The following is a 25,622-nucleotide window of genomic DNA, read 5'->3' as shown; positions in this document are numbered from 1 at the left end:
GAGACACAGTGCAAGAGCACATTGGTGACTGCTTCCATTGAGCAGCCATACTGACATGAGCATACGGCCATCCTGGCAGCTGTTGAAGGAACAAGTGCTCACTTAAATATACATCACAGAAACACAAGATCTAAAACCAATTTGTATGTGTAGACTCGCTGGGGAGAAATAAACATATTGCTTTTATTTTGCATCTGTCTATCTGTCTGTCTGACTGTCTGTCTGTGTTTACAGGCTCTCCTTGATACTCAGAAGCAGCTTCGTTCTCAGATCTCCAACTTTACCTTTAATCTGGGCTTCTCTGGGAAGTTCTACCACACAGGTGGGTTTTCTCATGTTTTTCTATCTAACCTTTGCAAAATAATTTAAATATGATGAATACAAAAAATGATGTGTACATACTTAAGAGAATCAAATAAAATAGAATAGCATAGCCTTTATTGTCGTTGTACATGTACAATGAAATTGTGGGTGCTCCACACCAACTATTCCTCTCCCCACCCAACCGGTCGCGGCAGATGGCCGCTCCTCCCTGAGCCTGTTTCCGCTGGAGGTTTTCTCCTGTTGAAAGGCAGTTTTTCCATACATGAATCAACATGACACAAATACATCTTTATAGTTTAATTAATATTCCACTAAGGTGACTCTAAGAAAGGGAAACTTATTGCAGAGAAGTATAAACTACACCGTTTTGGTACAGTTAGCAGCTGCAATGAACCAATGAATACAAACCCTTTCATCACCATTTTAGGACTTGGACACCAAATAGTTTGGTATTTTTATGATAAGCCTTAGTGACTTTATAAAGAATACTGCAAAAATGTAGGCATAATGTGGAGTAACGAGTGTTCAGTCACAAAGAAGAAATGTGAAGGATTTATTTGAAACTTCAAATGAATGCAAAATGATGCATGTGTAACTATATGCATCAGAACACAGAAAACAGTCTCAGAACATACCACCAAGTACTGTGTAGTCCACTAAAATCACACTACTTACATTTAGCAAACACTTTATTAGGTACGCCTGTTGAACTACTCGCTAATGCAAATATCTAATCAACCAATCATATGTCAGTAACTCAAAGCATTTAGCCATGTAGACATGGTCAAGACAGCCTGCTGAAGTTCAAACTGAGCATCACAATATGGAAGAAAGACAACTGAATGTGGATCTCAGTGCTCCAGAACACCTTTGGGATGTAGTGGAAGGGGAAATTTGAATAAGCAGCTGACAGCATCACGCAGTTGCTGTCGTGTCAGCACGAAGAAAAATCTCTGAGGAATATTTCCAGCGCTTTCCTGAATCTATGACACAAACTATTCTTAAGGCAATAGAGGGTCCAACCCAGTACTAGCAAGGTGTAACTAATAAAGTGACCAGTGGGTGTATTTGTATAGTATATCCTTGTGTCTAATTAGCAGTGACATGGCATGTAGCTGTGGCTATTGAGAACATGTGTTTATTTTTACGAGCACTGACAGTGTGTTGCTGGCCTTGCTCTTTCAAAAATATTTGAAATAAGTTTGAAGTGATTTGATTGAGAACACTAATGCAATACTGGACAGTATTCAGGAAAGTGAGAGATGAAGGGTACTGACACACAAAAGTACACACGGTTTTAACAAGCTGTGGCATTCAAATGAGAACTGCTTCGACACACTAACAAATACTTTTAGCGTTGAAATACGAATATCAGTGAAGCTCGTGTAAAATTACAGCAGTGTGCATAAAAATAATGAGAAAGCCTGATGTCGGTGGGGAAATGCGTTACTGATTTGGGAACTGCGTTAAGAACAGTGAGAATGACGTTTCTGGTGTGAGAGTTGCACCAAAGCGATTTAGAAAAACTGTAATTTTCGAAATTATGGCCATAGTTAGAGACCAACAATCAGAATATGCATTTGGGAATAGCTACCGTATAATTTTCAAGTAGCTGGCATATGACGAATGCACCTCAGTTTCTTAGTTCGATCCACGTATGACAGGTCACACCTGTTTGCAAAGCATCAGGATGGTGACAGGCTTTAGGATGGGACTAACCAACAGAACAGGGTAGCTACATCCATCCTTTACATACAGAAATAACGTGACCCACATGGTTCTAATTATAATTATAGTGTGCATATGTTATCACATCATCACTAAAACCAATATATGTTATTTAATAGCTTTAGATTTAAAGTTGCACAGTAACACATTTAACACATTTATGAGGTTATGACATACTGCATTGGATCCTCCGCTGCCTTCTGGCTCCAAGGACAGTGCTTATTGATTTTCTACTTAAATTGTCTAAATCTGCAGTAAGAGAATGAAGGTGTGGGATTCACTGGAAAAGAAAAATCGAGGTGAGGCCGAACATGATTATAATTAGAAGAAATCTGATGCAGACTAGAACACATCTCCATCGCATCTGTTATTGCTATGGCATCATCTCCATGGTATCGGACTACCATATTTAGTAACACAACCTTAAGACAATTGGGTTGCATAGTGATTCTTATCTAACCCTGCACCAGCAGGAAGCTATGGATAGCACTCATTTGGACGTAATCTGAATCTGCCTGTTGTTGTAAGGTGCTTAATGCTTTATTTCTCCTTTTGCCCTGTTCTGTTTGTGCGTTTTTGTGAGCGTAGGCACAGCAGAGGAGGACGAGGGAGACGATCTGCTACTGAAGTATGTAGATGAGTTCTGGTGGTTCCCCCACATGTGGAGCCACATGCAGCCTCACCTCTTCCACAATGAGTCCTCACTGCTGGAGCAGATGGTCCTCAACAAAGAGTTTGCTCTGGTGAGATGGATGGGCAAGCACGCACACATATTTCTTTCACCGTCTCTGTCAGTGTGGTTTTCGTCTTGTGGGTCCTTGATCATACGAATTTCCCAAGACTGCACTTTTTTCAAGGGCATCTATGTTGACGTGTGGGGCTGAAAATGAAGCCATTGCAAAACTGCAGTTCCTTGCGTGGCCACATGAGGCTGGATTCAAAAGCGAGTCAGTGCCGAAAGATTATTCCCGTGATAAATTGCTCAACTTTAGAGCACATGTAAACATTTTTACAGCCACTTTCAGTCCCTATAGATAATTTCCCTTTTTGTGCCAACTTTGCGGGGAATTACATTTTTATAAGTCACCAGTTTGAATTGTTTTCATGCTTAAAATCATGCAATAATATAGGTGTGTCTGGATTTAATAAATTGGAGTCATTAAAAAGTGTATTGGACGTTTTGGTGCCTATTGCGATTTGACATCAAACACGATAACATATGCCATGTAAACTGTGCTATTTTATGTTTGATGATATATTTACAAATGTTTGGGGAGATTACACTTCCTGCTAAACAAATTAGTTGCATATGGGCATGTTTTAACAGACTGAGACTTGGTTGGGGCGCAGCAGCGAAGGAACAATTTTGCTTCCGACAGACAAATAAAATGTAATATCCCTGCTGGGAATGATGCACTTATTTTAAAAGACACCTGAGTCCTATTTAATGTCTCCTGGTTAATCTGAAGCCCTCAAGGTTGAGTGCTTTTTGTTGCTCTGCACTGCTTTATTTTGTCTGCTTTGTTAGTACCTGTGTGTATGTGTTTGTGTTTGTGTGAGCGAGCAAAAAATGATTTGTATGACCGTGCTGGAATTCGTTGTCACACACGCGAGACAACGAGGAGGGGTTGGTTCATGCTGTTGAAGGTGAGCGTGAACATAAAGTCTGATCACTAGCCTCTGCTGTACACACACACACATGCACACTTCACTCCTTCATCCCCTTTGGCCGCCAATGCTTAGCTTTGACAGTGTGTGTAGGTGTGTGTCAGAGCAAAGGACAACACCATCAGTCTTCGGGATGCACCCGGCAACCATCCACCCTCACACACACGCACACATGCTCGTACAAACTATAGATTTTTTTTAATTTCCAACCCGAAGGCCAGCATCATAACAAACACGGTACAAGGCACGTGCTTCATCTGCAAGGTCAGGCTGTTTATGTGCTACAAAGTCCTTTGTTTGGGAGCTGCAAGCATGCCATTATTTCTTTGTTTATGTGTATAAACCTCATTTTTCGTGTCTTTGCACGTCTCCTCTCTCCAGAACCACAACATCCCGGTGGATATGGGCTACGCTGTGGCCCCTCACCACTCGGGTGTCTACCCGGTCCACCTGCAGCTGTATGAGGCTTGGAAACGTGTGTGGAACATTCGGGTCACCAGCACTGAAGAGTACCCCCACCTCAAACCTGCCCGCTACCGTAAGGGCTTCATCCACAACAGCATAATGGTGAGGAGATGACGCAGGCGATCAGCTTCACATTCAGCACATACATGCAAATGCATCCCTCCTTGCTCATGTGGATAAATACACATTGATTAATTGACATATTGCTGCAAATGCATGAAAACCAATTAGGCTCTTCCCATCTACCTGTTAGATATTTATAGCTGAACATGCCTCGTTTTGTGTGCAGCTAAATGCCAACCCCCCCCCCCCGCTCCAAAAAACAGGCTGTCAAATATCTCATTTCAAAACATGTTTTTTTTTCCTGAAAACATATTTCTGATTATTTCATTATTTTATATTTTCCCTGCTGTTTCTTTCTCCTTTTTTTTTTTTTTTTTTGCTATTTTCATCTTCTCTCAGGCTAGAAGTAGTAGTCATTAAGCTTGTTGTTGCGCAGCTCTGTGTTGTGGCGGGTTCCTCTTTGATAGAAGTCAGAGCTGGTGCTGTGTGCAGACATGTTTTTAATAAAACACTTTGGCCTGGCAGACCATGCATAGATGTGCATTTTCTAGTGCTGTGTGACGCTGCCGATTTTGGTATCGATCCGATACTAAGTAAACACAGGGCCAGGATGGCCAATAACGATACTTTTAACTTATAAAGGCAAGTTATCTAGAGGAGATCAGTGTGTCATAACTTTTGCGATGAATCATCATCAATTTGGAAATTCTGAACATATTTTAATGACCACTAAATTACTGTGATTTTTAATTTCAACAAAAGTACAACAAAACAAATCAAACACATCTTTCAGTTTTTCGTGTATTTTTTAAACTGTAAATGTAAATGTGCCCGTCTCTAAAGGAATTTGGTTCGTGTAATAGTCTATAAATAAAACAGATGTGACAGTCAACACAAAAAGGTTCAGATATTTTTCATAGAGCACATTAGAGGTATAGTTTTCATCTTTCAAAAAGTAATTAATTTAACACAATTCAGTTAGAGTTACAACAAAGTATCGATCATATCGTGCTAGCATAGATCCAATACCAGTATTGGTGTCGGTACTATCAATATTTCGATTGATCTGCCCACCTCTAGCATATTCTGACAAAAGCTGGTGAGTCAGGTTGGCCAGATAAAATGATGACTCTTCTCTGAAGATGTTATTCTGTGGGACTGACTCTAGCACTCAAGGCACATTAACAAGTGTCCTTCCCTGCAGATGAAAAAAAATAAAGAAATAAATATTAGATCTCTGACTGGAATTAAAACAACAGATTCTAAATTTGTGGAGCAGCTGAACTTAAAAAAAGCTTAAATCTGTTTGAATGTTTTGCTTTGTGGCTCTGTTCTTTTATCCTGCTTTGCAAAAGCCCGCACGACTCCCGTCTGTGTTTAAATAAGTCTTTGCTGAATAGTAAATTGCGTGATGATTGTTTCTTGCGGCCCCCTAAACAAAAAATCAATGATGCTGTGCATGGTGTGTAACCTCTCTGTGTACGCAGAGGTGTATGTGATATGAATTCTTTGACCTTGTCTCACCGCATGCTCAGCTTCACGTTAATTTAACATTTAATGGCTTCCCAGTGCAGTCGACGGGCTGGGCTTTTCTTTAGGTTTATTTTCTATATGTGCAGGATGTACCGCAGACTAAAAAGGTTTGGTAATGAGAGCATTTTTAGCACTTTTATGCTCCAATAAATAATTCATCAGTCGCCATTTGAGACGACAATAGAATAAAACTTTTGTCACCCATTTCACCTAAGCAAATTGCCTTCATCCCTCCCCCCCCCTCTTTTCTTCATTCACTTGTCAGTCAGGCTCTTTGTCAGTGTGCACAACAGTTCCCCTATTGACAAAAGAACCAATCACATCTGACACCAAAATTACCGGTCCGTGTTGTTCTGTCATATAAGGGTCTCGAACAAACAATTTGAACAGACAGCTATGTCAATTTTCTAATCAGTCCCTGAAGTCTACTTTTATTTTCTCATGACAGCATCATAAAAGACATCGACGTAATCCTACTTCCTCTCATTACAATGGCACGCTCACTTTTTGACAGGCTATAATAAGTTATTGTGCGTGATCAATAGTAAGGATTTATGAAAACTTATGAATCAATGAATTCAATAAAGAGAAAAGCAAAACATGAGGGGGGAAAAAGCGGATACATACCTGTTAAACAATTTTACGAAACAACACATCGCAAAGAAAGATGGAAAAGAAGAAAAGCCACAAATAAAATTGTTTGTGTTTTATGTCAGAAGAACTTGAAAAGCTGCTGACAGAAAAACTGAAACAATTTCAGATGCTCAGAAACAAAACAAAGAGATTTCCGTGCTTACAGCTGACAGGAGTGATATCGCTGTCCAAGCGTTGCCTTTGAAACACTTGTTCCTTTTGTCTTTCAAACCTAAGTGAAGGCTGTAATGACACACTTTTGAATAGTGAAACAAACTTGTTTTGTGTTTTCTCAGTTGGAAATATTCATCCACATTGACAGTGGGCAAGGACATATGCAAATTAGATATATTCAGCTGAGCTCAGGCAGGAAATGAAGGGACTGATTTCCTGATCGTGTTGCTTCCACAAAATCAGACCGCGGACCGATGGACTCGCCCGTCACTGCTAAGTACAGACTCTGCATTTACATGTTGGAGGAAATGGTATTTTAAAAAAAACATGTGGTGACATTGCCTCCGGCATCCTACACTAAACGCAGGTCTGTGAATCAGAATAATCTGCCACTGGTGATCTACGAGGTAACCCAAACATGCTGTGACTAAATCACTCCTATAGAAGCCTTCAAAACAATGCACATTAATCGTATAATATATTAAAAAAAGCTCAATTTAACCTCATTAACACTGTGTTTAAAGGAAGTAGTATTATTGGATGTCTTAAAATGTTCATTTTGATGAACTTGCCCAGCTTTTGGTTTTTGGAAAAACACAGTTTAAAAAATTAATCTCGCCTCGAGGTGAATTTATTAGCTGTTCTGAAGCTTTTTTTCATAATGTAAAGTACTTGCATTTACATAGCGCTTTTCTAGCCCTACACCCCACTCAAAGCACTGCAGACTACAAGTCTTTTATCCACAGAAGACTATTCTGTGCATTTAAAGCACTTCCATGGCCATACCTCACGTCCATCCAATCAGCCAGTTTGCCTAACATGCATGTCTTTGGGAGTGTGGGAGGATGCTGGAGTACCCGGAGGTAACCTACTGTACTGGAGGAACATCAAAGCTCCTCACAGAAAGGCTCCAGCCTGGGCTCAAACCGCTGCTCCGACACGCCACCCATGCACCCGTGTCACACGAGCTTCATCAAGATCTTTATTAAGATCAAGTGATGTGACTGAAAGCTACACGACATCTACTTAGGCGACATTACTGTGGTGACATCAAACTGTGTTTAAAGTGTAACCAGTGTGTTGAAAAGGCCCATCTCTCGCTCCAAGACATTTCACGCTACACTGACTAAATAGCAAAGGGAGGCCAGAAAAAACAAAACAAAATCAGAGCATAGCTCACGGAGGCAGAACAGTTTTTCTGAGAGGCAGCTTGTGTGGTGGTTCATGTGTGTATAAATGTGCACCTCCACGCGAGTTAAAAATGAAGTTTCGAATGAGCTCACCATAAATTAGCTGATGAACTTTAAGATTCTGATGCTTCATCTCGCTTCCCGACCTATTGTCTTGCTATTCTGGGACATCACTCACATCCTTCCCGTTGTCTTTACCTTTCACATTTTTCACTTCCAATTTTTCCCGCAATTTCTGTCAATTAATCTCTTTCTCCTCTGCCTCTCGCTCCATCTTTGTTTGTTCCGAGGAGGACAGGAAGTTGTCTTAAGGCTGTAAAATCGGCGTGCGCGTGTGTCTCTGTCAGCAGATTGAGAGCCACCCACTGGACCCACAGTATCAGAACAAATCACACTGAGATATGGGGCTGTGCTGCGTGTGTGTCTGCGTGTTTGTGTGTATGCATGCGCGTGCAGATGTGCAAACATGCATACTTGTGTGTGTGTGTGTGTGTGCATTTCTTTTTAAAATGTACTATATCATTTTGAGCTATAGCTCTGTGGATAATTGGTTTGGTGAAATAGTGCTGAGTGTCTGTGGCTCTGGTGGCCTTCTCTCTCACTCTCTCCGGTTCCATCTCTCTTTCTCTCTCTCCCTCTTTCTCTTTTTGACTCTGCAGTGTTTTATAGATAAACCAATATCTGTGCTTCCAGCCTTTTACTCTCTATTTCACACAGAGAAGTGCTTCACAAGAAGTTAATGCACTTATTTTGAAAGACCCTTTCTCTTGTCTTGTCTTGTCTTGTCTTGTCTTGTCTTGTCTTCTCTTCTCTTCTCTTCATTTAATCATTTAATGGACTAATTAAAAGACATTTAGTTTATCAACCATTAAAACCCTCGATCTGGCAACCTCTCATTTTCCCCCATTGTTCCATATCTCCGCAGGAAAATCATTTAAATTAACAGAAATAATGTTTGTTTGCATGAACAGTCTAACTTCTAGTACTTCTTTTGGGGGTGAAAAAAAACAGTCTTTACTCAGTTCAGTTTTCTGACGTTTTGGACCAGTTTTTGTATGTAGGTTCCTAGCTACACAGTTTGTACAGGGTGTGGGGTGTTTTTATTATGTATTTTTATGGCCAAAGGTGCACAGTGCACCTGCTTGAGGTGGGGTTAAAAGTAATCTGTTATCATCTCCTCCTGCTTCAGTAAACAGCAAGTTACCAAAATACCAAACAGGTGCAGGTGAGGTGAAAAAAACTGAACAGTGCCTGAGGAAGATTTAACTAATCACCAATGCCTTGTGCTGCACACCTGCATGAAAACAAGGTCTCTGTTGCTTTGGTGAAGACATCTCGGCTGGATAGCACTTTAGGACACACAGCTCAAGCGCACTTGATGCAGGGGGTGGTGTTTCTTTTGACACCATTAATTGGGCTCTGATAAACCTTTTTCACAGTCGGCATGTTGACTTGTCATTACGAGGAAAGTAAAGGTAGAGCTAAGAACCTAATAATAATAATAATAATAATAATGGCTCTATTATGGCTACGTTCCAGTTAGCCAGCACGGACAATACCAAAGGGCCTGGAAGTGGAACACCTGAATTGAATAAAACCATTAGTAATTACGCCTTTCCTTTTAATCCTACGCCAAGTCAAAGCGCTAGTTGTGAATAAGGTCTGTTGAACTGCGCAAGACTGTGACTTGAGCCATCTGCAGATGTACGCAGTTAACAATGCCATATGCTGTGTGACACATCAGAATGACCTGCTCAGATGTCTGCATTTTCTGTTTGGATAACGCCACACAGACACACAGCTGCACATTTAATCTTATCATCATTTAATCTTTACATCCGTCATCCGAGTCATTGCTGTTATTTTTTACGCCATCTTTGTACCTGGTTTGTTTGTATGTTGCATTTGAAATGGATGAGTGATCTGTAGTTTAAAAAAGAAGCTCACATAGGACCAGCTGTTGTAGCTTTTCGATTTCAAATCATTGCATCACGTTGGTTTCATACGCCTCTTAAATGGGAATTCCCTCACTTTAACAAGGTGTGATCACAGGAATATTGACATCACACCATATTACAAAAATATATATATAAAGTGCTTTACGGTTTGATATTGGATAAACTGCTTAAAGAGATGTCATATGAAGATTACAAGTCTGAAAATGAAAACCAGGTCACCAGATGTCTGTAGCTTGCTCCTCATCTGTGCTTGAAGCCAGAGGCTCAAGGCTACATTAGCCTCTACAAAAAATCAGAACTATTTTGCTGTCACTTTTTTCTGATGCTCTGTGAAAACTGTAAGCCCAAATTCACCCATTAGTCATTATTATAGTGGTCAGAGTGAATTCAACATTTTGTAGTTTTTTTTAACATCACTATAGCCTAAATGCTGCACTAAAGGTATCCAAAACTTCATTGAGAAAAGGTTCACACAACATCTCCACCCAAGATTTGCATGCAAACCTGGAAGTTTTCTATACATTGATTTGGGCGAGTACCCTCCGAAAATATGTATTTAGCACAAAAATGCATTTATTTTTTTTTGACCAGCATTGTTGTGCCATGTTTTCATGGTGCAGTGTTAGTTATATAATTAACAGAATGACCCAAGTAGTGTCAGAGTTTCTTTATTTTGCCAGTAAACTGACTTACACATACATCCAGTTCTCAACATAAAAACCACTGAAAAAGGAGCTGGGAATACTGAACGAGTGAGCCCAGGAGTCTAACAAGGCTAGAGATGTCCCAATGTCATTATTATTGCCATGAATTAGTGCTGGATAATGATATTTGTCTTATTTATTCGCACTTTTGACTTAAAATGAAAATATATCATATGTCTGTGTCTGTGTTTTTGTGTGTAGGTGCTGCCTCGCCAAACGTGTGGCTTGTTTACTCACACCATCTACTATAAGGAATACCCCGGAGGACCAAAAGAACTGGACAAAAGCATCCGTGGGGGAGAGCTGTTTCTCACCGTGCTGCTCAACCCAGTGAGTCAGAGAAAACACGCCCACAATCAAACACACAACTTCTCATGCAAATGGATATAGGGAGGGAAAGACAGCACTTTAGTTAGGTTTTTTTTTTCACCTTATAGAACCAACAGGGCTTCCTGCTCTCGCTCTAAAGGTAGCTTCCTCTCTGTCTGGTTCATTCTGTTTTATTTTTGCTGTGTGTGTCTGTCTGTCTCTGTTCCTGTCAGGGGCTGCTTCTCACTGTGGAGCTGTGTTCATCTCCCCACTTTAAATTAGGTCTCACCACAGGGGGGTTGCTGTCTCACACACACACACACACACACGGGCGTGCATGCACGCACACTCCGCGCACGCATCCTCCCCCTCTCACTTACCCCTGCTGTGTATGTCAGCTCAACTCGATTTTGCTTTGAATTAAGGAACAAAATTAGGTTTTGGTGGCAGTTAAGATACTCATCCATGTGCACATCCTCACGAGTGCACGCACTCACACAAGAGAAATTCACAGGAATTGTCCCCAAACAATCTCTTTCTCTCTCCGCCTCTGTCTCAAGCCACACGAGCGTGCACGTGCACAGACGCACACAGTGACGCTCATAGACCAGCAGTAGGCTCTACTGAAGTGTCAGGTAGGGGAGCGCTGAACTAGAGGAGCTGTCAGAACTCACCGAACATCAGAGAGTCAAGTGCGGCTCCGTACAACAACCCAATCTGCCTCTTTTTTTTCTGTCTCTGCACCGCTTTGTCTCCGTCTGTCTTTCTTTTTTCTTGCTCAGGTTTTCTTTCTTCTTTTCTTTTCTTTCCTTCTTTTTGTCTCATTTTCTCTGTTTTTCCTCAGTACTTCCCGTTTTCTTCTTTTAAGCACAAAGTCTGAAGTGTTTTAAAAGGAAATAATGCACGACGTTTCCATTGCAATAATTGCTGCTCTGCTCTCAAATGACACTTAATAGGAATCAGTATGTATTGAGTTCTACATAATTTTTATAATTGCTTTGAATCAGGTAAGTCTCCAGCAAACATGAAGTGTTTTACATTTCCCCTTGCAGCAACAATAGCTTTCTAATAATAGACAAAACTAGGTGGTTGGCACGGAACAAATACTAGAGGGAGCACAATTTTTTCTGTCTAACCAGCATCGTGATTAGGGGCGCTGCTTGTTATGTATTGTTACGATGAGTGAGACAGATTGTATTAATATACTGAGTTAGCAGGAAAAGTGTAGCAGCAGAAAGGGTCACCTGTGGCTCTAAAAGTATGGCCACTTTGAACATGTCACATCAGTCATGTTAATTACATGCTATTTAGCAAGAGCCTGTCTAATTCATGCCATGGCTTAAATTGGAGCCCAATTGATTCAGGACTTTTGGGTTTGATGCTGAGAAATCTTTTCTGTTCTGTGAAGACATCACTCCTCACCTGCATCCACACCTCAATTTGGCTCTATTGTTTCTGTCATGCCCAGTTGTGATGCTACTCTTCTACGTGGTGCAGACATACTGCTGTAAATACTGCAGACTATAGAGTTGGAACTGCTGTACTGGACAAACTATGTGTTGACATCCCCCCGAGCATCTTTTATTGCATTGCTTTCTGTCAAAAGAAAAGGATAGCGGTAAATGCTGGATAATGCAAACAGTGGCACGAGTATGTCTGTGATAAGCCAACATCAGCTGAGTGATATATGGGCTGGCTCCAGCTTATAAATTCGACTTTTCCCTGATATCTGTGAAATTGAACTGCTTAGGAATCTATGATGATGCCAAGAAAGTACCTGGTGCTTGTTTTTATTAGTTTCAGTGTTAGTTTTACTCTTTTTAATTATTATTGAATGGAGGGCATATGTCAGAGGCAAGATTTAGAACAATCAGTGCAGGTATTACAATAGAATAGAATAGAATTCAACTTTATTGTCACTGCACATGTCACAGGTACAGGGCAACGAAATGCAGTTTGCACCCATCCAGAAGTGCTTTAGCCATGATATAGATATATTACAAATATATATATATATAACAATAATATAGATATGTAAGTATATTACAGAAATGGCTCTATTATGGTATGTTATAATGTACACGGTATGAAGTACGTTATGAATATGCTATAACTATAAGTATGTACAGGCTGTAGTGAGTACAAGCTATGTACAGTTTCATAGATCGTCCACAGGCTCCTAGCACAACCTAGGACTCGAATGAAGCCGAGAGGTGACCGGACCTTTGCATCCGTGGCACCTAGACTCTGGAATAACCTCCCTGTTCATAGTCGTACTGCCGAGTCTTTTAAATCACGTCTTAAAACTTATTTTTTTTACTTTGGCTTTTGATTCTGTCTAGTTGGCTGGTCTAGCTTGTTGTGTTGTTACCTATTGTTTGTTGTCCTCTTTTATTGTTTGTTTTAACTGTCTCATGCTTTTACTGACTGTGAAGCACTATGGTCACTATTGTTTTAATATGTGCTATATAAATAAATTTTGATTTGATTTGATTTGATGTACAGGCTATGAACAGGATATAAATATGAAAAACTATAAAGAAATATGAGATAAAAAAACTATACAGAAATATGAGATAAAAAAAACTATACAGAAATATGAGATATACAGCTATACAGAAATGTGAACTATGCACGTTATAAACAGTTGTAGAATTAAAAATGATCGTATTTTACAGAATGATTATTTATACAGAATTATACAGTAGTGCAGTTAAGATAAGTGAGATATGTGGGTAATTTCTACAGAGGCTATATAAAGTGCTAGTGGTTGTGAGTGGTGGTTCAGTCCATGTTATTATTGTGTGTCTGAGGGTACAGTTGTCCATTGTGGGTGTGTGTATGTCCAGTCCGTGTGTTAACGTGGGTCAGATGTCAGATGTCAGGAGGCAGAGTTCAGGAGTCTGACAGCTGTGGGGAAGAAGCTGTTCCGGTACCTGGTGGTCTTAGTCCGGAGGCTCCTGTAGCGCCTCCCAGAGGGAAGGAGGGTGAAGAGTCCATGTGCTGGGTGACTGGGGTCAATGTAAACACAGAACATTAAAAAGCAGTTGACTCACAGGCTTCATCGACATCGCGAGTCTCAATAATCTCGTCCATCAAAGCCTCATCAGGCAAGTTGTGATAAAATTTTACCAAACTAACAAATACTTAACAAATGACAGATCCTTTTTTTTTTTTTTAGATAGTTTTACAAGTTCACAAAAATGTTTCAATTTCTCCTATTTCTATTTCTATTTTAGGTGATCAAAAGTATTTTTCACATCTAGTGTAAGTTTTTAGTTTTGATTCAGTTAGCTATGACAGCCTTGCTCTGCTGTGTAACGGTTTACATATTTGCCTGACAAGTGAAAGGTTGCTGGCTTGATTCTTGCCAGAGGAGCAAATCCCTTCCGCATTTGCTTGCTGATGGGCATCCTCTACCAAATCAAACCATGTGGTCACGCCTTGTGACAAGGGAGCAGCTGAAAGTAGCTTTACTGAGAATGTGCCACCTGAAAATGAAAAACATCACGGATTTAATCATATTTTTTTAATTGCCTCCATGATGATGGAACATTTTGACGACTCCAACATGCAACTGCTTTCTATTATTGTGGCACAGGAGTGAGTGGGTTGGAAGATTGGAGGTTCGCTTCCTCAAGTCTTCATGTCTGTGAATGTAGTAAAAAAACACTTTGGGTGCTCACTAAGAGTAGAAAATTACTATGAAAATACTGGACTACTTACACAATTCCCTAGTAAACACAGGAGTGCAGCGCTGTTTGACGCAGTAAGGCCGAGCATGTCGTCAAACTGACATGCTCCAGATTTAGGCCCTAATTTTTGTCATGTAAATTCTGACAATCCTCATTAAAAATGTATTAATGTCATGCTTTAATAGCAGTATACATTAATACAATTGTGTAGCATTAATTCTTAATGAATATATAACACAAATAAACCAACCTCCAGCATATTCAGGGACACATTGAAGTAAAATAAATAATGTGAACTCAGCATAATCCGAAAACACTCTGTCCTCTTTGTCCCTCTCTTGTACACACACACACACACACACACACACACACACACACACACACACACACACACACACACACACACACAAGCTAAATACACCCTCCCAACCCCCCCTCTATTTCCACTATCTTTTACTATCTTTTGTCCTCTCTTTCACTTTCTTAATTAGTTTAAAAAGGGAGATAAAACTCTCCTCTTGTTATATCAAGAAAAAAAAAAGCAATTTTCGCTCTAAGTGGGAGCTATCTGCCATGAATACATCTGCACACACACAGTCCATACACATACAGACTGATAAATCATTTTCGCTTTCTCGCTGCTATGTTTCCATTTTGCAGACGTAAAAACGTAATTAGTGTGTGCACTTTGCCCATGTAATCAATAGCGTTCTCTAGCTTTCTGCTTTAGTCCCCGAGGGTTTCCTATTGTTCGATGAGCTGCACATTGGTAACATTGACACTTTCTGTGCAGTGACTTTAACTGACCTTTTGTAGCCGTTCACTCCTGGCAACAATCAAAAGCACGCATGTGCGTGCGTGTGTGTTTGTAGGGTCTGGATACTTTTGCGTCAATCCAGTCTGCATTAACGTTTACTGAGCTCAACTCTCATATACAGTAAACAGTACACTCAGCAATTGATTGGACTCTGCAAACAGCCAATAGGCCACAATTCATTCCCCAATAAATGGCCAGAGAGATGTCGAGAAAGATGGGAGGGAGAGAAAAAGGGGAGCAGGGTGAGAAGGTGGCAGACAGATTGAGATTTAATTTTCAGGTCACGGCATCTTGTGTCACTTGAGAATCCAGACACATACAGGGAGGAAGTGATGCACATATAGGGTCTCTCTCTCTCTCACACACACACACACACACACACACACACACACACACACACACACACACACACACACACACACACACACACACACACCGTTGCAATGTTTGTGCATCCAAGGCATCTTACTGCAGTACGTGTGTGTGTGTGTGTGTGTCTTTCTTTCTTGTATAAATGTGTGTCGAGCTGGCATAAGCAGAGCTATAGACATATATCAGGGCTGACATTTAGCGCTTAGCTCTGCCACTAAGCTTATTAGCCAAACACCAAATATCAGCACAATCTCCCTCCCTCCTAGCCCTCTGTTTTACCCACTTCTCACCCTCACATGCTTCTTCCTTCTACTCCTGTCAGGCTGTCTCGAGGCCTCCCTTCTCTCTTCATCTTATCTTTTTGTTTTTTTTTCTCTTTTTCTAATTTTCAACATTTGCATGTTGACTGTGCTCACACATGTGAATCTTTCCACTCGTTTTCCTTTTTGTCTCATTTCCACTCCTTTCCACCTTCCCTTTTTCCTGCTGATTGCAACTGAAGGCTTTGGCAGCTCGTCAACACATCAAGCCCCTCAAACACACACATGCTCACACAAAATGAGCCACAGTCCAAACAGGGAGAGAAATTACAAAGTGAGAATAAACCTGTGAAAGATGCCAGTATGGACGGGGCCAGTAGATGTTGACTCGAGCGGGCAGAATAAATTGAATTGAAATCATTTGCTGTATTGATGTTCAGCTTTCAATTATCCACTGATGAGGCAGAGACAGTGAGATGGCCTGTGAGACGGGAATAGAGAGAGCCACTGCGAGAGCAATAAGAAGAGAGAGGATGATGGCGAAGAAGGAGGAAGAACTGGGGGTAGGGATTTAGGCTTCTGTTTAGTAGCAATAACAGTTCAATCAGGGAGGAATGTATGTGGAACTAAGTGGTCTGTAATGGGAAACAGGCTACTACAGCTACACATTTAGGAGAATAAAAGCACCAGAGATTGGTTGTGCTGGTTTGGAAATGGTTGAGGGGAGAATAACACACAGACACACACACATATACACATATATATATTCAAAATAATGGAGTGGGTCTGGGAGAGCATGAGTAAACAGAAGCAATTAAGGCTGCATAAATCATCAGTAGACCTATGGAGAACTTAGGTGAAGTTTTACACAGTTTTTCAAGGCACTTCTACGCTGGAAGGTTTCTGCTGTTTGAGAAGCTTCTGTTGGAAAGTGTGTTCACAAAAGAGGTACTGATCTTATTATTTTCTGTTTACTAAACTTAATATGAAGTTAACTGTTAGATAAAAACGTAACATTTTTAATTAGTGACCACTGATCTTTTACAAATGTGTCTATTGCTGTATTTTCTCTGCGAACACCATTGCTGTGTTCTGACGTTGCCTTTTGATACCAAAATTTTATTTAGTGTGTGTGTGTGTGTGTGTGTTGGGGGGGGGGGGGGGGGGGGGGGGGAGTTGTTTAGTACTATGCAGGATAGTTGACACACAACTTCACATGGCACACATCTTAACCTCACTAGCAGCTAAACACATGAACAGTAGCACAACAAACACAGTGAAACATTTTAAGACTGGCACTCCTGTCTTTGTGCAGAATTCATGAGGTTGGTGAAGCTTTAAGTAATCAAGTAAAATTAAGAAAGAGGAAATGGGATAAATGTATTTTTAAAAGTGACATTGTTAAAATTGTACATTATGATAAATAATTAAGGTGTCATGATCAGATCAGAGATGTTTTCCAGACAAAGTGTGCAACGTGAACGTCTTGAAAAATTCCTAAAGAAAGTGTGTTTGAGAGACAAAGAATTCGTGTGACACATGACAGATCACAAAATTAACATGAGTAAAGTGTAAACTCCCATAATCCCTTATTATTTAAATAATAAGGGATATTTATTATTATTATTTAAATAATAAGGGATTATATCCTATTGTTGAAAGTATATGTAGTTTTTTGATATATCAATATACTCCAAAGAATAGAGAAATTGTTGTTTAATAAGTGAAAGAAAGCAGAGATGTCGATTCAGTATATTTTCTATAATCGTCCTAACAAGCGATGGCTCAGAAACACATTTTATTCCACATCTCAAACAAACGCTACTCGCCCAGTACGCAAAATAAATGAATGAACAAAACAAGAAATGCTGCCAGCTGGCTTAATGTTAATGTTGAGGAATGGCGGTGAACAAAACTGTGACATTCTTCCAATAAGACAACATTTCAGAGCTGCAGAAAAAGTAACTTTCACAAAACCAGCAACTTAGACAAAACAAGGCAGAGTTAAATCTGCAGAATTTGAGTCTGTGTCGCTTTCTCTGCATGAATTTATAAACTTCAGCTGCTGTGGTCACCACCAGTCTCATCAAGGGGCCTTGAATGACAGACTGTTTAGTCAGGCAGCCAGCCATTATTATAGCTTGCTTAAAGTTTTACACTTCCTTCTCTGTCACCTTTATCTCTCTCTTTCTCCTCATCCTGCTCTTTGTGCTGCCTGCCACCACTATTGTCGGCAGTGATGGTGGTGACAGCCTGAAAAGGGCCTGTAGCATGCACATGACTGTTTTCTGCAGTTTCAGCCATATTTGCCTGAAGGGTCTATTTTTTGGGGCCCACAGTCTCTCCCTTGCGTTTTTTCATATCCATTTTGGAAATCTGACTTTGTTTATTGGTGTGCATATTAATGAGGGGATTAAGCCGAAAGGGGAAAGGTTTTAAAGATGGGGCTGAGCCAGCCCAGTGTCAGTTTTACTCCCCAAAACATTAAATTATTCCATTGTGTGACTCATCAAAATCTCATCCTTCCACAGCTCTGTCATCGAGATGCACCGATTGCAGTTTTTCTGGCCATTGTGATTTCTGTTTTTTGTGACCTGCCAATTCAGATTTTCTTCTAAGAACTATAACATGACAGCTTTTACAAACAAACTAACAAAACAAAACAACTTTCATTCAATGCAAAATATTATTTTTACAATAAAATCAAATATTAAACTTTACAATTTCCCTCAAACTGCAATAACTTATCGGCTCTTCTTGTACTGAAATAACTGAAAAGAGGTGCTGTACACCTACCTTTACCTGACATCTTTACACTTCCAAACAAATAGATTTATATCACATAACAGATAACTGGTTCTTACATCATTTCCCAGCAGTTTTTTATGAGTTCACCAGATAGCAGGCCATCAGCCCTTTTCTCTTCTTCTCTCCTTATAAATTTCCTTTAGCTTTGATCCTTCGCTCATACTATGGCTTCTGGCTTGTGGCTGGCTCTGAGCTCTGGATAGCTTCAGCTATCACTCGTTAGCTTCTTTTAAATGTCCAGCTGTGTGAGGGTGATTTAAATGTCTGATTAGGTTTGAGGATGGCCAGTGTTGTAATACTGCACGTAACGCACTTACAAAATCCATGACAGTCTACATATTGTATTGTACTGTCTTGTCTATATATATATATTATATGTATATATATATATATATATATATATATATATATATATATATATATATATATATATATATATATATATAGTAGACAACACAGCCCCATCTTTAAAACCTTTCCCCTTTTGGCTTATATAAAATTTTTTAATTTATTTTATCAACTTTTCTTCTGACGATGCTGTCTGTGCGCTCAGTGGATCTGCACTCGACTACTCCGCCTAGGCTGCACTGTCCAGCGCAGATCCACTGAGCGCAGCGCAAGCTAGCAAGACAGAAGCTAAGCTTGTTGCAACATGGAAAATTGAACCTCCCTCACCCTCATTCAGATCTGGCCTTTGGAACTATTTTGGTCTTCATGTGAAGTTTGACCCTGAAAGTAAGCGTGTCATGGACAAAAGTAAAACAGTATGTCGAATGTGCCACGCAATGCTCAATTGGTGGGAACTACTGCGTTAGCGCAGTTTGCTTGTTAACATGTTGACGCCGTCCAGCCCCATGCACGGGGCGATCCACGGTAGCTCGTTAACGGAGATTTGCCGTGTTGTGGCGTTAACGTCATTTCAGATTAACGCTGACAGCACTAGTGGGAACACAACGAATATGACTGCACATTTATGCCGACATCATCCTAGTGCAAAGACAAGTGGAAGCAGACAAAAACAACAAGCACGCATGCTACAAACTTTACCCGAGTCGTTTAGACAGCCATTAGCACATGATTCTCCTTATGGGGACCTGATATGTTTAATATGCTGCTGAGAATATAGCCCAGAAGAAGCGTATAGTATAGCTTTTATTTTGGAAAGAGCCATTTCTCTGTAATAAACTCTCTTTTCCAAAGATGAGTGATTCCTCAATCAGATAGATTTATTATTTTATCCCTTTGTTGTTTCAGCAACATTAAATTTAAAAACTGTACTTTTGAGTTAAAATATATATTTATAATTTTAATAAATGACAAATTAAAAAAGCGTGAACATTTTTTTGTATTGAAAAAATATCGAACCTTGACACCAAAGTATCGAACCAAACCGAACCCTGAATTTTGTGTATCGTTGCACCCCTAATAAATATATATATATTCTCATAAATAGATACAACGTAGATACAAAGATAGATAGATCAGTAAAACAAGTAATTTCTTCCAAAATGCAATAATGTTCAAGAAGATTGGCGCATGTTACAAACCTAAAATACATGACCCATAATCTTCTAGGACATGGTATTTATGTTTGTACGTGAGTGTTTCTGTGCCCGCGTGTTCATGTGTGCATGGGGTTTGAAGAACATCACTCTATGTTGGACTGACACGCCTCATCAGATCATCTAGGTCAGCATGAGATTGGAGAGAGGAGGGGGAAAAAAAGATGATGAAAAAGTGACTTCTTTAGGCAGATGAGAAAGTGAGAGGAAGACATTAAATGGATGGGAGAAGAGGAAGGAAATGAATGTACGTGGGGGGAATGAGGGGAAAAAGACAGGGGACAAAGATTAAAAGAGGGAGACCGAGGAGTTGGAGTTTTATACTTCTCTTCCAGTCTAGCGCCGAGTACGATTCAAGCCCAATTCTGCTGTTAAATTATTAGGATAGTATTCTTTATTAAACGCACATATGGGGCTCAAAGCTATCCAGTACTCAGGAAAAGTATCCAATATTCAACAAGAAAAGGTTTATATGGTTCTGGTAATTGAATTCTTAGCCAGAGCGAGCCCTTCCACCGAAAGGGTTTGGAGGTTTTGCTGTGTTGGGAGATTAACATTCTCTCAAGTGGCTTTTTTTTTGTTGTTTTTTAATTCAGACTCACCTGCCAAGGGTACTCCTGCTGTCTCCTTCTTTTGTTAGCCCTCTCTGTACTTTTTCTCTTTTTCTGCAGCTCTCCAATTACAAACACAAATCATCTTTCCTTTCCCCCTTTGTTTAATTTGGCAGCCAGTGCTTAAGCTCCATAATGAATAATTTCCATGTTCAGTAACACTGGGATTCTCTCTCTTGCTCTCTTTGTCTTTCATGCATATACACCTGCACATACGCCACACACACACACACACACACACACACACACACACACACACACACACACACACACACACACATACAGCACAGCCTGTCCCGTTACAGCCATCATAGGCTATTGAGTGGTGTGAAAGGAACATAAATCACTTTTTGATCATCTTGCCTTGCTTTCAAAAAAAAGCACAAAACAACACAAAAAATGAGATTTTGAAATCATTCTTATTTACACAGGTAGGATTTGCCTGCACTCAATTTATGCCACTCCAAATCCTCTTCATTTATATTCGCAACCCACACGCTCCACCCTAAATACTGAGCCACAATATTCATTCTCAATCCCAAGTGGGGCTGTTTCCAGTGAGACATGGTTGGATTTAATTTTACACTATTCTAAGAGTAGTGCTTCAGCTATGTTTTTTTTTTTTTTGTTTGTTTGGTTCATCTTCCAAGGAAAAGGGTTTTGAGGTTTTCACATTACAATTCATTGGAGAGGATGAGCTAGCAAACAGTTTTTAGTGGAGTGCCTTTCTGTTGTTGTTCCTGGCTGAGTGCTCGGTGATGCCTTGACAGTGGTTCCACATTGTTGCTCTAACATCAAGTAGATTGATATGAAGCAGGCAAGCCTGGGTGGTGCACTGCTGGCTGCTTACAGTGAGCACAAGATAAGAAGACACCGGCGGATGCACTCAATTGCGTTGGAATGCACAAATACATAAACATTTGCGGCGGCACACACACATAGACACTCGCGTGCACCAAAAAAAAGGAAAGAAAAATTTTTCTGACGTGGATACCATTGCATTCTCACACAAGTATCCCACAATTCATCTGTTCCCCTTGTCTCCTTTCCACTGTGTCTCTCATGCTAACACACTCACATCAATGTTCAGAGGCGATCAGTATTCTGAGCAGCTTTCCAGGTCAGCCGGACGCTGATCCATCAAACCCCCGACACTGTGTCGCTCTGTATCTACAGCAACCTTCGCCGTTAGAGATGAGCAACAACAGTCCTCTGTCATCAGGAAATTCACTCTCTGTGCTTGAATGAGTCGTTGTATGTTTGTGCATGTGCACGAACTACTTTCATTTTAGGAACAAAAAAAACCATAAGGTCAATATTAACATAAAGGGGAGGCAAGGAAAATGGTACTGGTAGGGTCCGGGTAACTCCCCAGGGAATGAAAGTGGATAATGCAATGTAACTCTGTAATGTGATGTATTTTAAAGGCGAGGTTGTTTTGAGGTTGTAGTAAGGTTCGGGTTATGGTTGGGGTAAAGAGAGGTTTTAATTAAGGCAACACTTTATAGCTATGGTTATATCATAGTTATTGTTAGTCTCCAAGAAATCAATGTGGTCTAAAGAAATCATAGATACATGGCTGTGTGTGTGTGTGTGTGTGTGTGTGTGTGTGTGTGTGTGTGTGTGTGTGTGTGTGTTCTACACAGACACATTTATTCATCCATACTGACACACAAGCTCACATTCAACAAATAATTCATACCTTAATGGCTGATGTTACCGTTTCATCCGGACACATTCTCAAGCTCTGTGCAATCACAAAAGAAGCATGTGTGTGTGAGTTTATGTGCGCACACTGACTCGCGTGCATTTGTCTGTAGCAGCTATCTTAGCTTGTCTCTTTGATCAGCCTATAAAAGCACTGAGCCGTGGACAGATAGCCCGGACCAGCACACTATCGCTCCTTCGCTCCCTCTGAGTCTTACCTTCTTCCTCACAGACATTCACTGTTGTGAACACAATCTGAAACACTCCCCCATGTGTAGGTGCATCTTTCCGATCACTCGGTGGCTACGAGGAGCATTGTGCTGCCTCCTCAGCTTTATCTAGGAGTGGTGAATACATCAGTTTCACTTTATCTGTTTGCCTCTTTGTACTTGAAAGCAGCGTTGTGCTAAAAGTTAATGTACAATCTTACATAACAAAAGTGACTGTGTCACTTTGCAAAGTGATAGCAAATATTTATACTTGCTGGACAGCTGCTCTGTTAGGGAATTTAAAGCCATCGCACTCTGAGAAATAATCTGTTTGCTTTCCACTGCACCAACATCAACAAACATGGGGAACTTGGGAAATGGTTTTTTGACTTTATCTCAATTTTACAAAATATAATAAGTACATATTTCCCACTCTCTATTTACATCCTTTCCCTCTCCACCACCACCTTCTCTGCCTGTGTCCTTTCCAGATAAGTATATTCATGACCCACCTATCTAACTACGGCAATGATCGACTGGGGCTCTACACATTTGTCCACCTGGCCTCCTTCCTTCGCTCATGGACGAACCTGAAGCTTCACACCCTCCCGCCGCTCCAGCTTGCACACAAATACTTTCAGCTCTTTCCTGAACAAAGAAACCCACTCTGGCAGGTGTGTTTGCTATGGTATTTTCCTACAGGTATGGACTTGTATTGCTCCTTGCATTTGTACGGTTTTATCGGTGCTGTTGGGAGTAATAAGATGTTCTTATTACTAAGATTAAAACATATTCTGGAGGACAAAGAAAAAGAAATCCTGAAATATTCAGATGTACAAATGATCTGAAATTAGATTAGTAATGTCATGGTCAGAAAACACTACTTAGGTGGTATTTGCTTTGGTTGATTGTAATTGTTTTTGCTTGCGTATGATCATGATTTTTGTTTAAATATTACAAATATCAAGGTTTTTTCTTCAAATATGATGCTTTTAATAGTACTGTTTGAGAGTGTACAGTATATAAGCTTACACAAATTTGTAGTGACTTATGAGCAGTATGCATAAAACAAAAACAAATGCTTATCTCCTCCTTTTTGTGCTGCAAATCCTCTGTGGTATGGATTTTCAGGGGCATGTTTGTGTTTCTGTGTATAATATGTGCATGATTGCTTTAACCTCTAATCCCTTTTTTTCTGTGATGTAGAACCCGTGTGATGACAAGCGACATAAAGACATCTGGTCTAAAGAAAAAACCTGTGACAGATTACCCAAGTTCATGGTAATAGGACCACAGAAAACAGGTAAAGATGCAGAAAAAAAGCCCACAATCAGACATGCACAAACAACAAAGAGACTGCTTCTGTGTGCCCAGGTGTCTGGAACTACCACATCAGAGCCTATTCATTTAATCCCCCCTCGCTCTTGTGGTCCTGTCAGAGGCAGACAAAGGAGGAGGCTCTTACCACCTTTCTTCCACCCACATGTGATCTACTTTAGATGCACAGATAGAGAACCTCTCCCTTTTTTCCTTTTTCTTTCACTGGGGGTCCTTCAAAGACTTAAAAACAAGGTAGTGTGTATACATTACACAAGTCCTGAGTTAAGTCCTCTAATTGCTGCTGTTTGGTGTGAAAGGTTAGGAGGTTCTAGCCGCTCATTAACCAGGTGATAATCTCCCAAATGGGAGGAGGGGGTCATTATAGCAACATTAGCAACCAAACAACAATAATTACAACCCTCTACATCCTCATTTTGTTAGAGGGTAAGTCAGAGATGTTGGAACAAACAGGAAAAAAGACTTGAAGGAAAAATAGCAGGATTGTGCATGAGATAGTGTGAGGGGGACTGGGTGAAAAGAGCTGCTCAGGGCGAGACAGAGGGCACGACCAGAGCCCCAGTGCTGATTGGTGTCAAATGGTTTTAAATCATTTGATGGGAAGGCCTATGATCACTACACACACACACACACACACACATTCACATAATCAGTTCTCAGCAAGATATAAATCTTGCGGAGGGAAAACTCATCCAGTATGGATCAGTGGATGACAGCTCTCACACACACTGATGAACACACACACTCACACACACACTGACTACTCTCTTCTGAGCTGAATTAACAAGCCAGTTATGAATTATGCCCTTTCTTCCAGGAACGACAGCACTTTATCTCTTCCTACTCATGCATCCCTCCATCTCCAGCAATTTCCCAAGTCCAAAGACTTATGAGGAGGTCCAGTTCTTCAATACCAACAACTACCACAAAGGAATTGACTGGTAAGAACAAGCACAAACACACACACACACACACACACACACACACACACACACACACACACACACAGCCTAACCTCTGTTTGTTGTCTTTGCCTTTTATTAGTCAGTGCTTAAGGTGAAATGAAAGATTGCAAGCCTTTTTGTGAAGTTGTTATGGATTGTCCTATGTCTTGCAGACTCGAGTGATCCATTAAGCAGTTTAGCAGCGTCTTCCAAATGATCTTTTTAAGTCTGCAAACATAAGCCAACAGACATATGGCTGCCTAAATTGACCCATAAATGGGCTGCTTAGCTGACAGAGACACAGCTGGTGCTGTCATCCATAAAGACCTGACTGTGAAAATTCTTCATTAAACACAGTTTAAAATATATCGTGTTTATTTCAGGATCATTGTCTGAGCTGTAAAGGCTGTAACTTTGTGACTTTAGAAGTGACTTTGAAAAAAAAACTGCTTAAATGCGGCTGGGTGAGTTTGCAGTGATGATTAATGCTTGTGCATGAGGGGTACGTCTTGAGTGTGTGCATATGTTTATATGACTACTTAATTTTCCC

General features: G+C 40.3%; 1 protein-coding gene across 3 annotated transcripts in view; it reads left to right on the top strand.

The window, feature by feature from the left end:
* ndst3 (N-deacetylase/N-sulfotransferase (heparan glucosaminyl) 3) overlaps window positions 1-25,622 on the top strand; it is a 48,398-nt gene that overhangs the window by 11,949 nt on the left and 10,827 nt on the right. For all 3 annotated transcript variants that reach the window (XM_085276820.1, XM_085276822.1, XM_085276821.1), the window contains 7 exons: window positions 235-322; window positions 2,641-2,795; window positions 4,102-4,287; window positions 10,642-10,770; window positions 23,282-23,464; window positions 23,997-24,093; window positions 24,946-25,069. In XM_085276820.1, coding sequence (XP_085132946.1) covers window positions 235-322; window positions 2,641-2,795; window positions 4,102-4,287; window positions 10,642-10,770; window positions 23,282-23,464; window positions 23,997-24,093; window positions 24,946-25,069 — 962 coding nt within the window. The remainder of the gene's footprint in view (window positions 1-234; window positions 323-2,640; window positions 2,796-4,101; window positions 4,288-10,641; window positions 10,771-23,281; window positions 23,465-23,996; window positions 24,094-24,945; window positions 25,070-25,622) is intronic.

Source organism: Mchenga conophoros, linkage group LG6 (assembly GCF_057382185.1).
Source record: "Mchenga conophoros isolate Kocher_MC1m ecotype Shallow Benthic linkage group LG6, M_conophoros_male_GT1.1, whole genome shotgun sequence".
Classification (NCBI taxonomy): Eukaryota; Metazoa; Chordata; class Actinopteri; order Cichliformes; family Cichlidae; genus Mchenga; species Mchenga conophoros.
The sequence above is the reverse complement of the archived record's forward strand: the minus strand, read 5'-3'. Positions and strand labels throughout refer to the sequence as shown.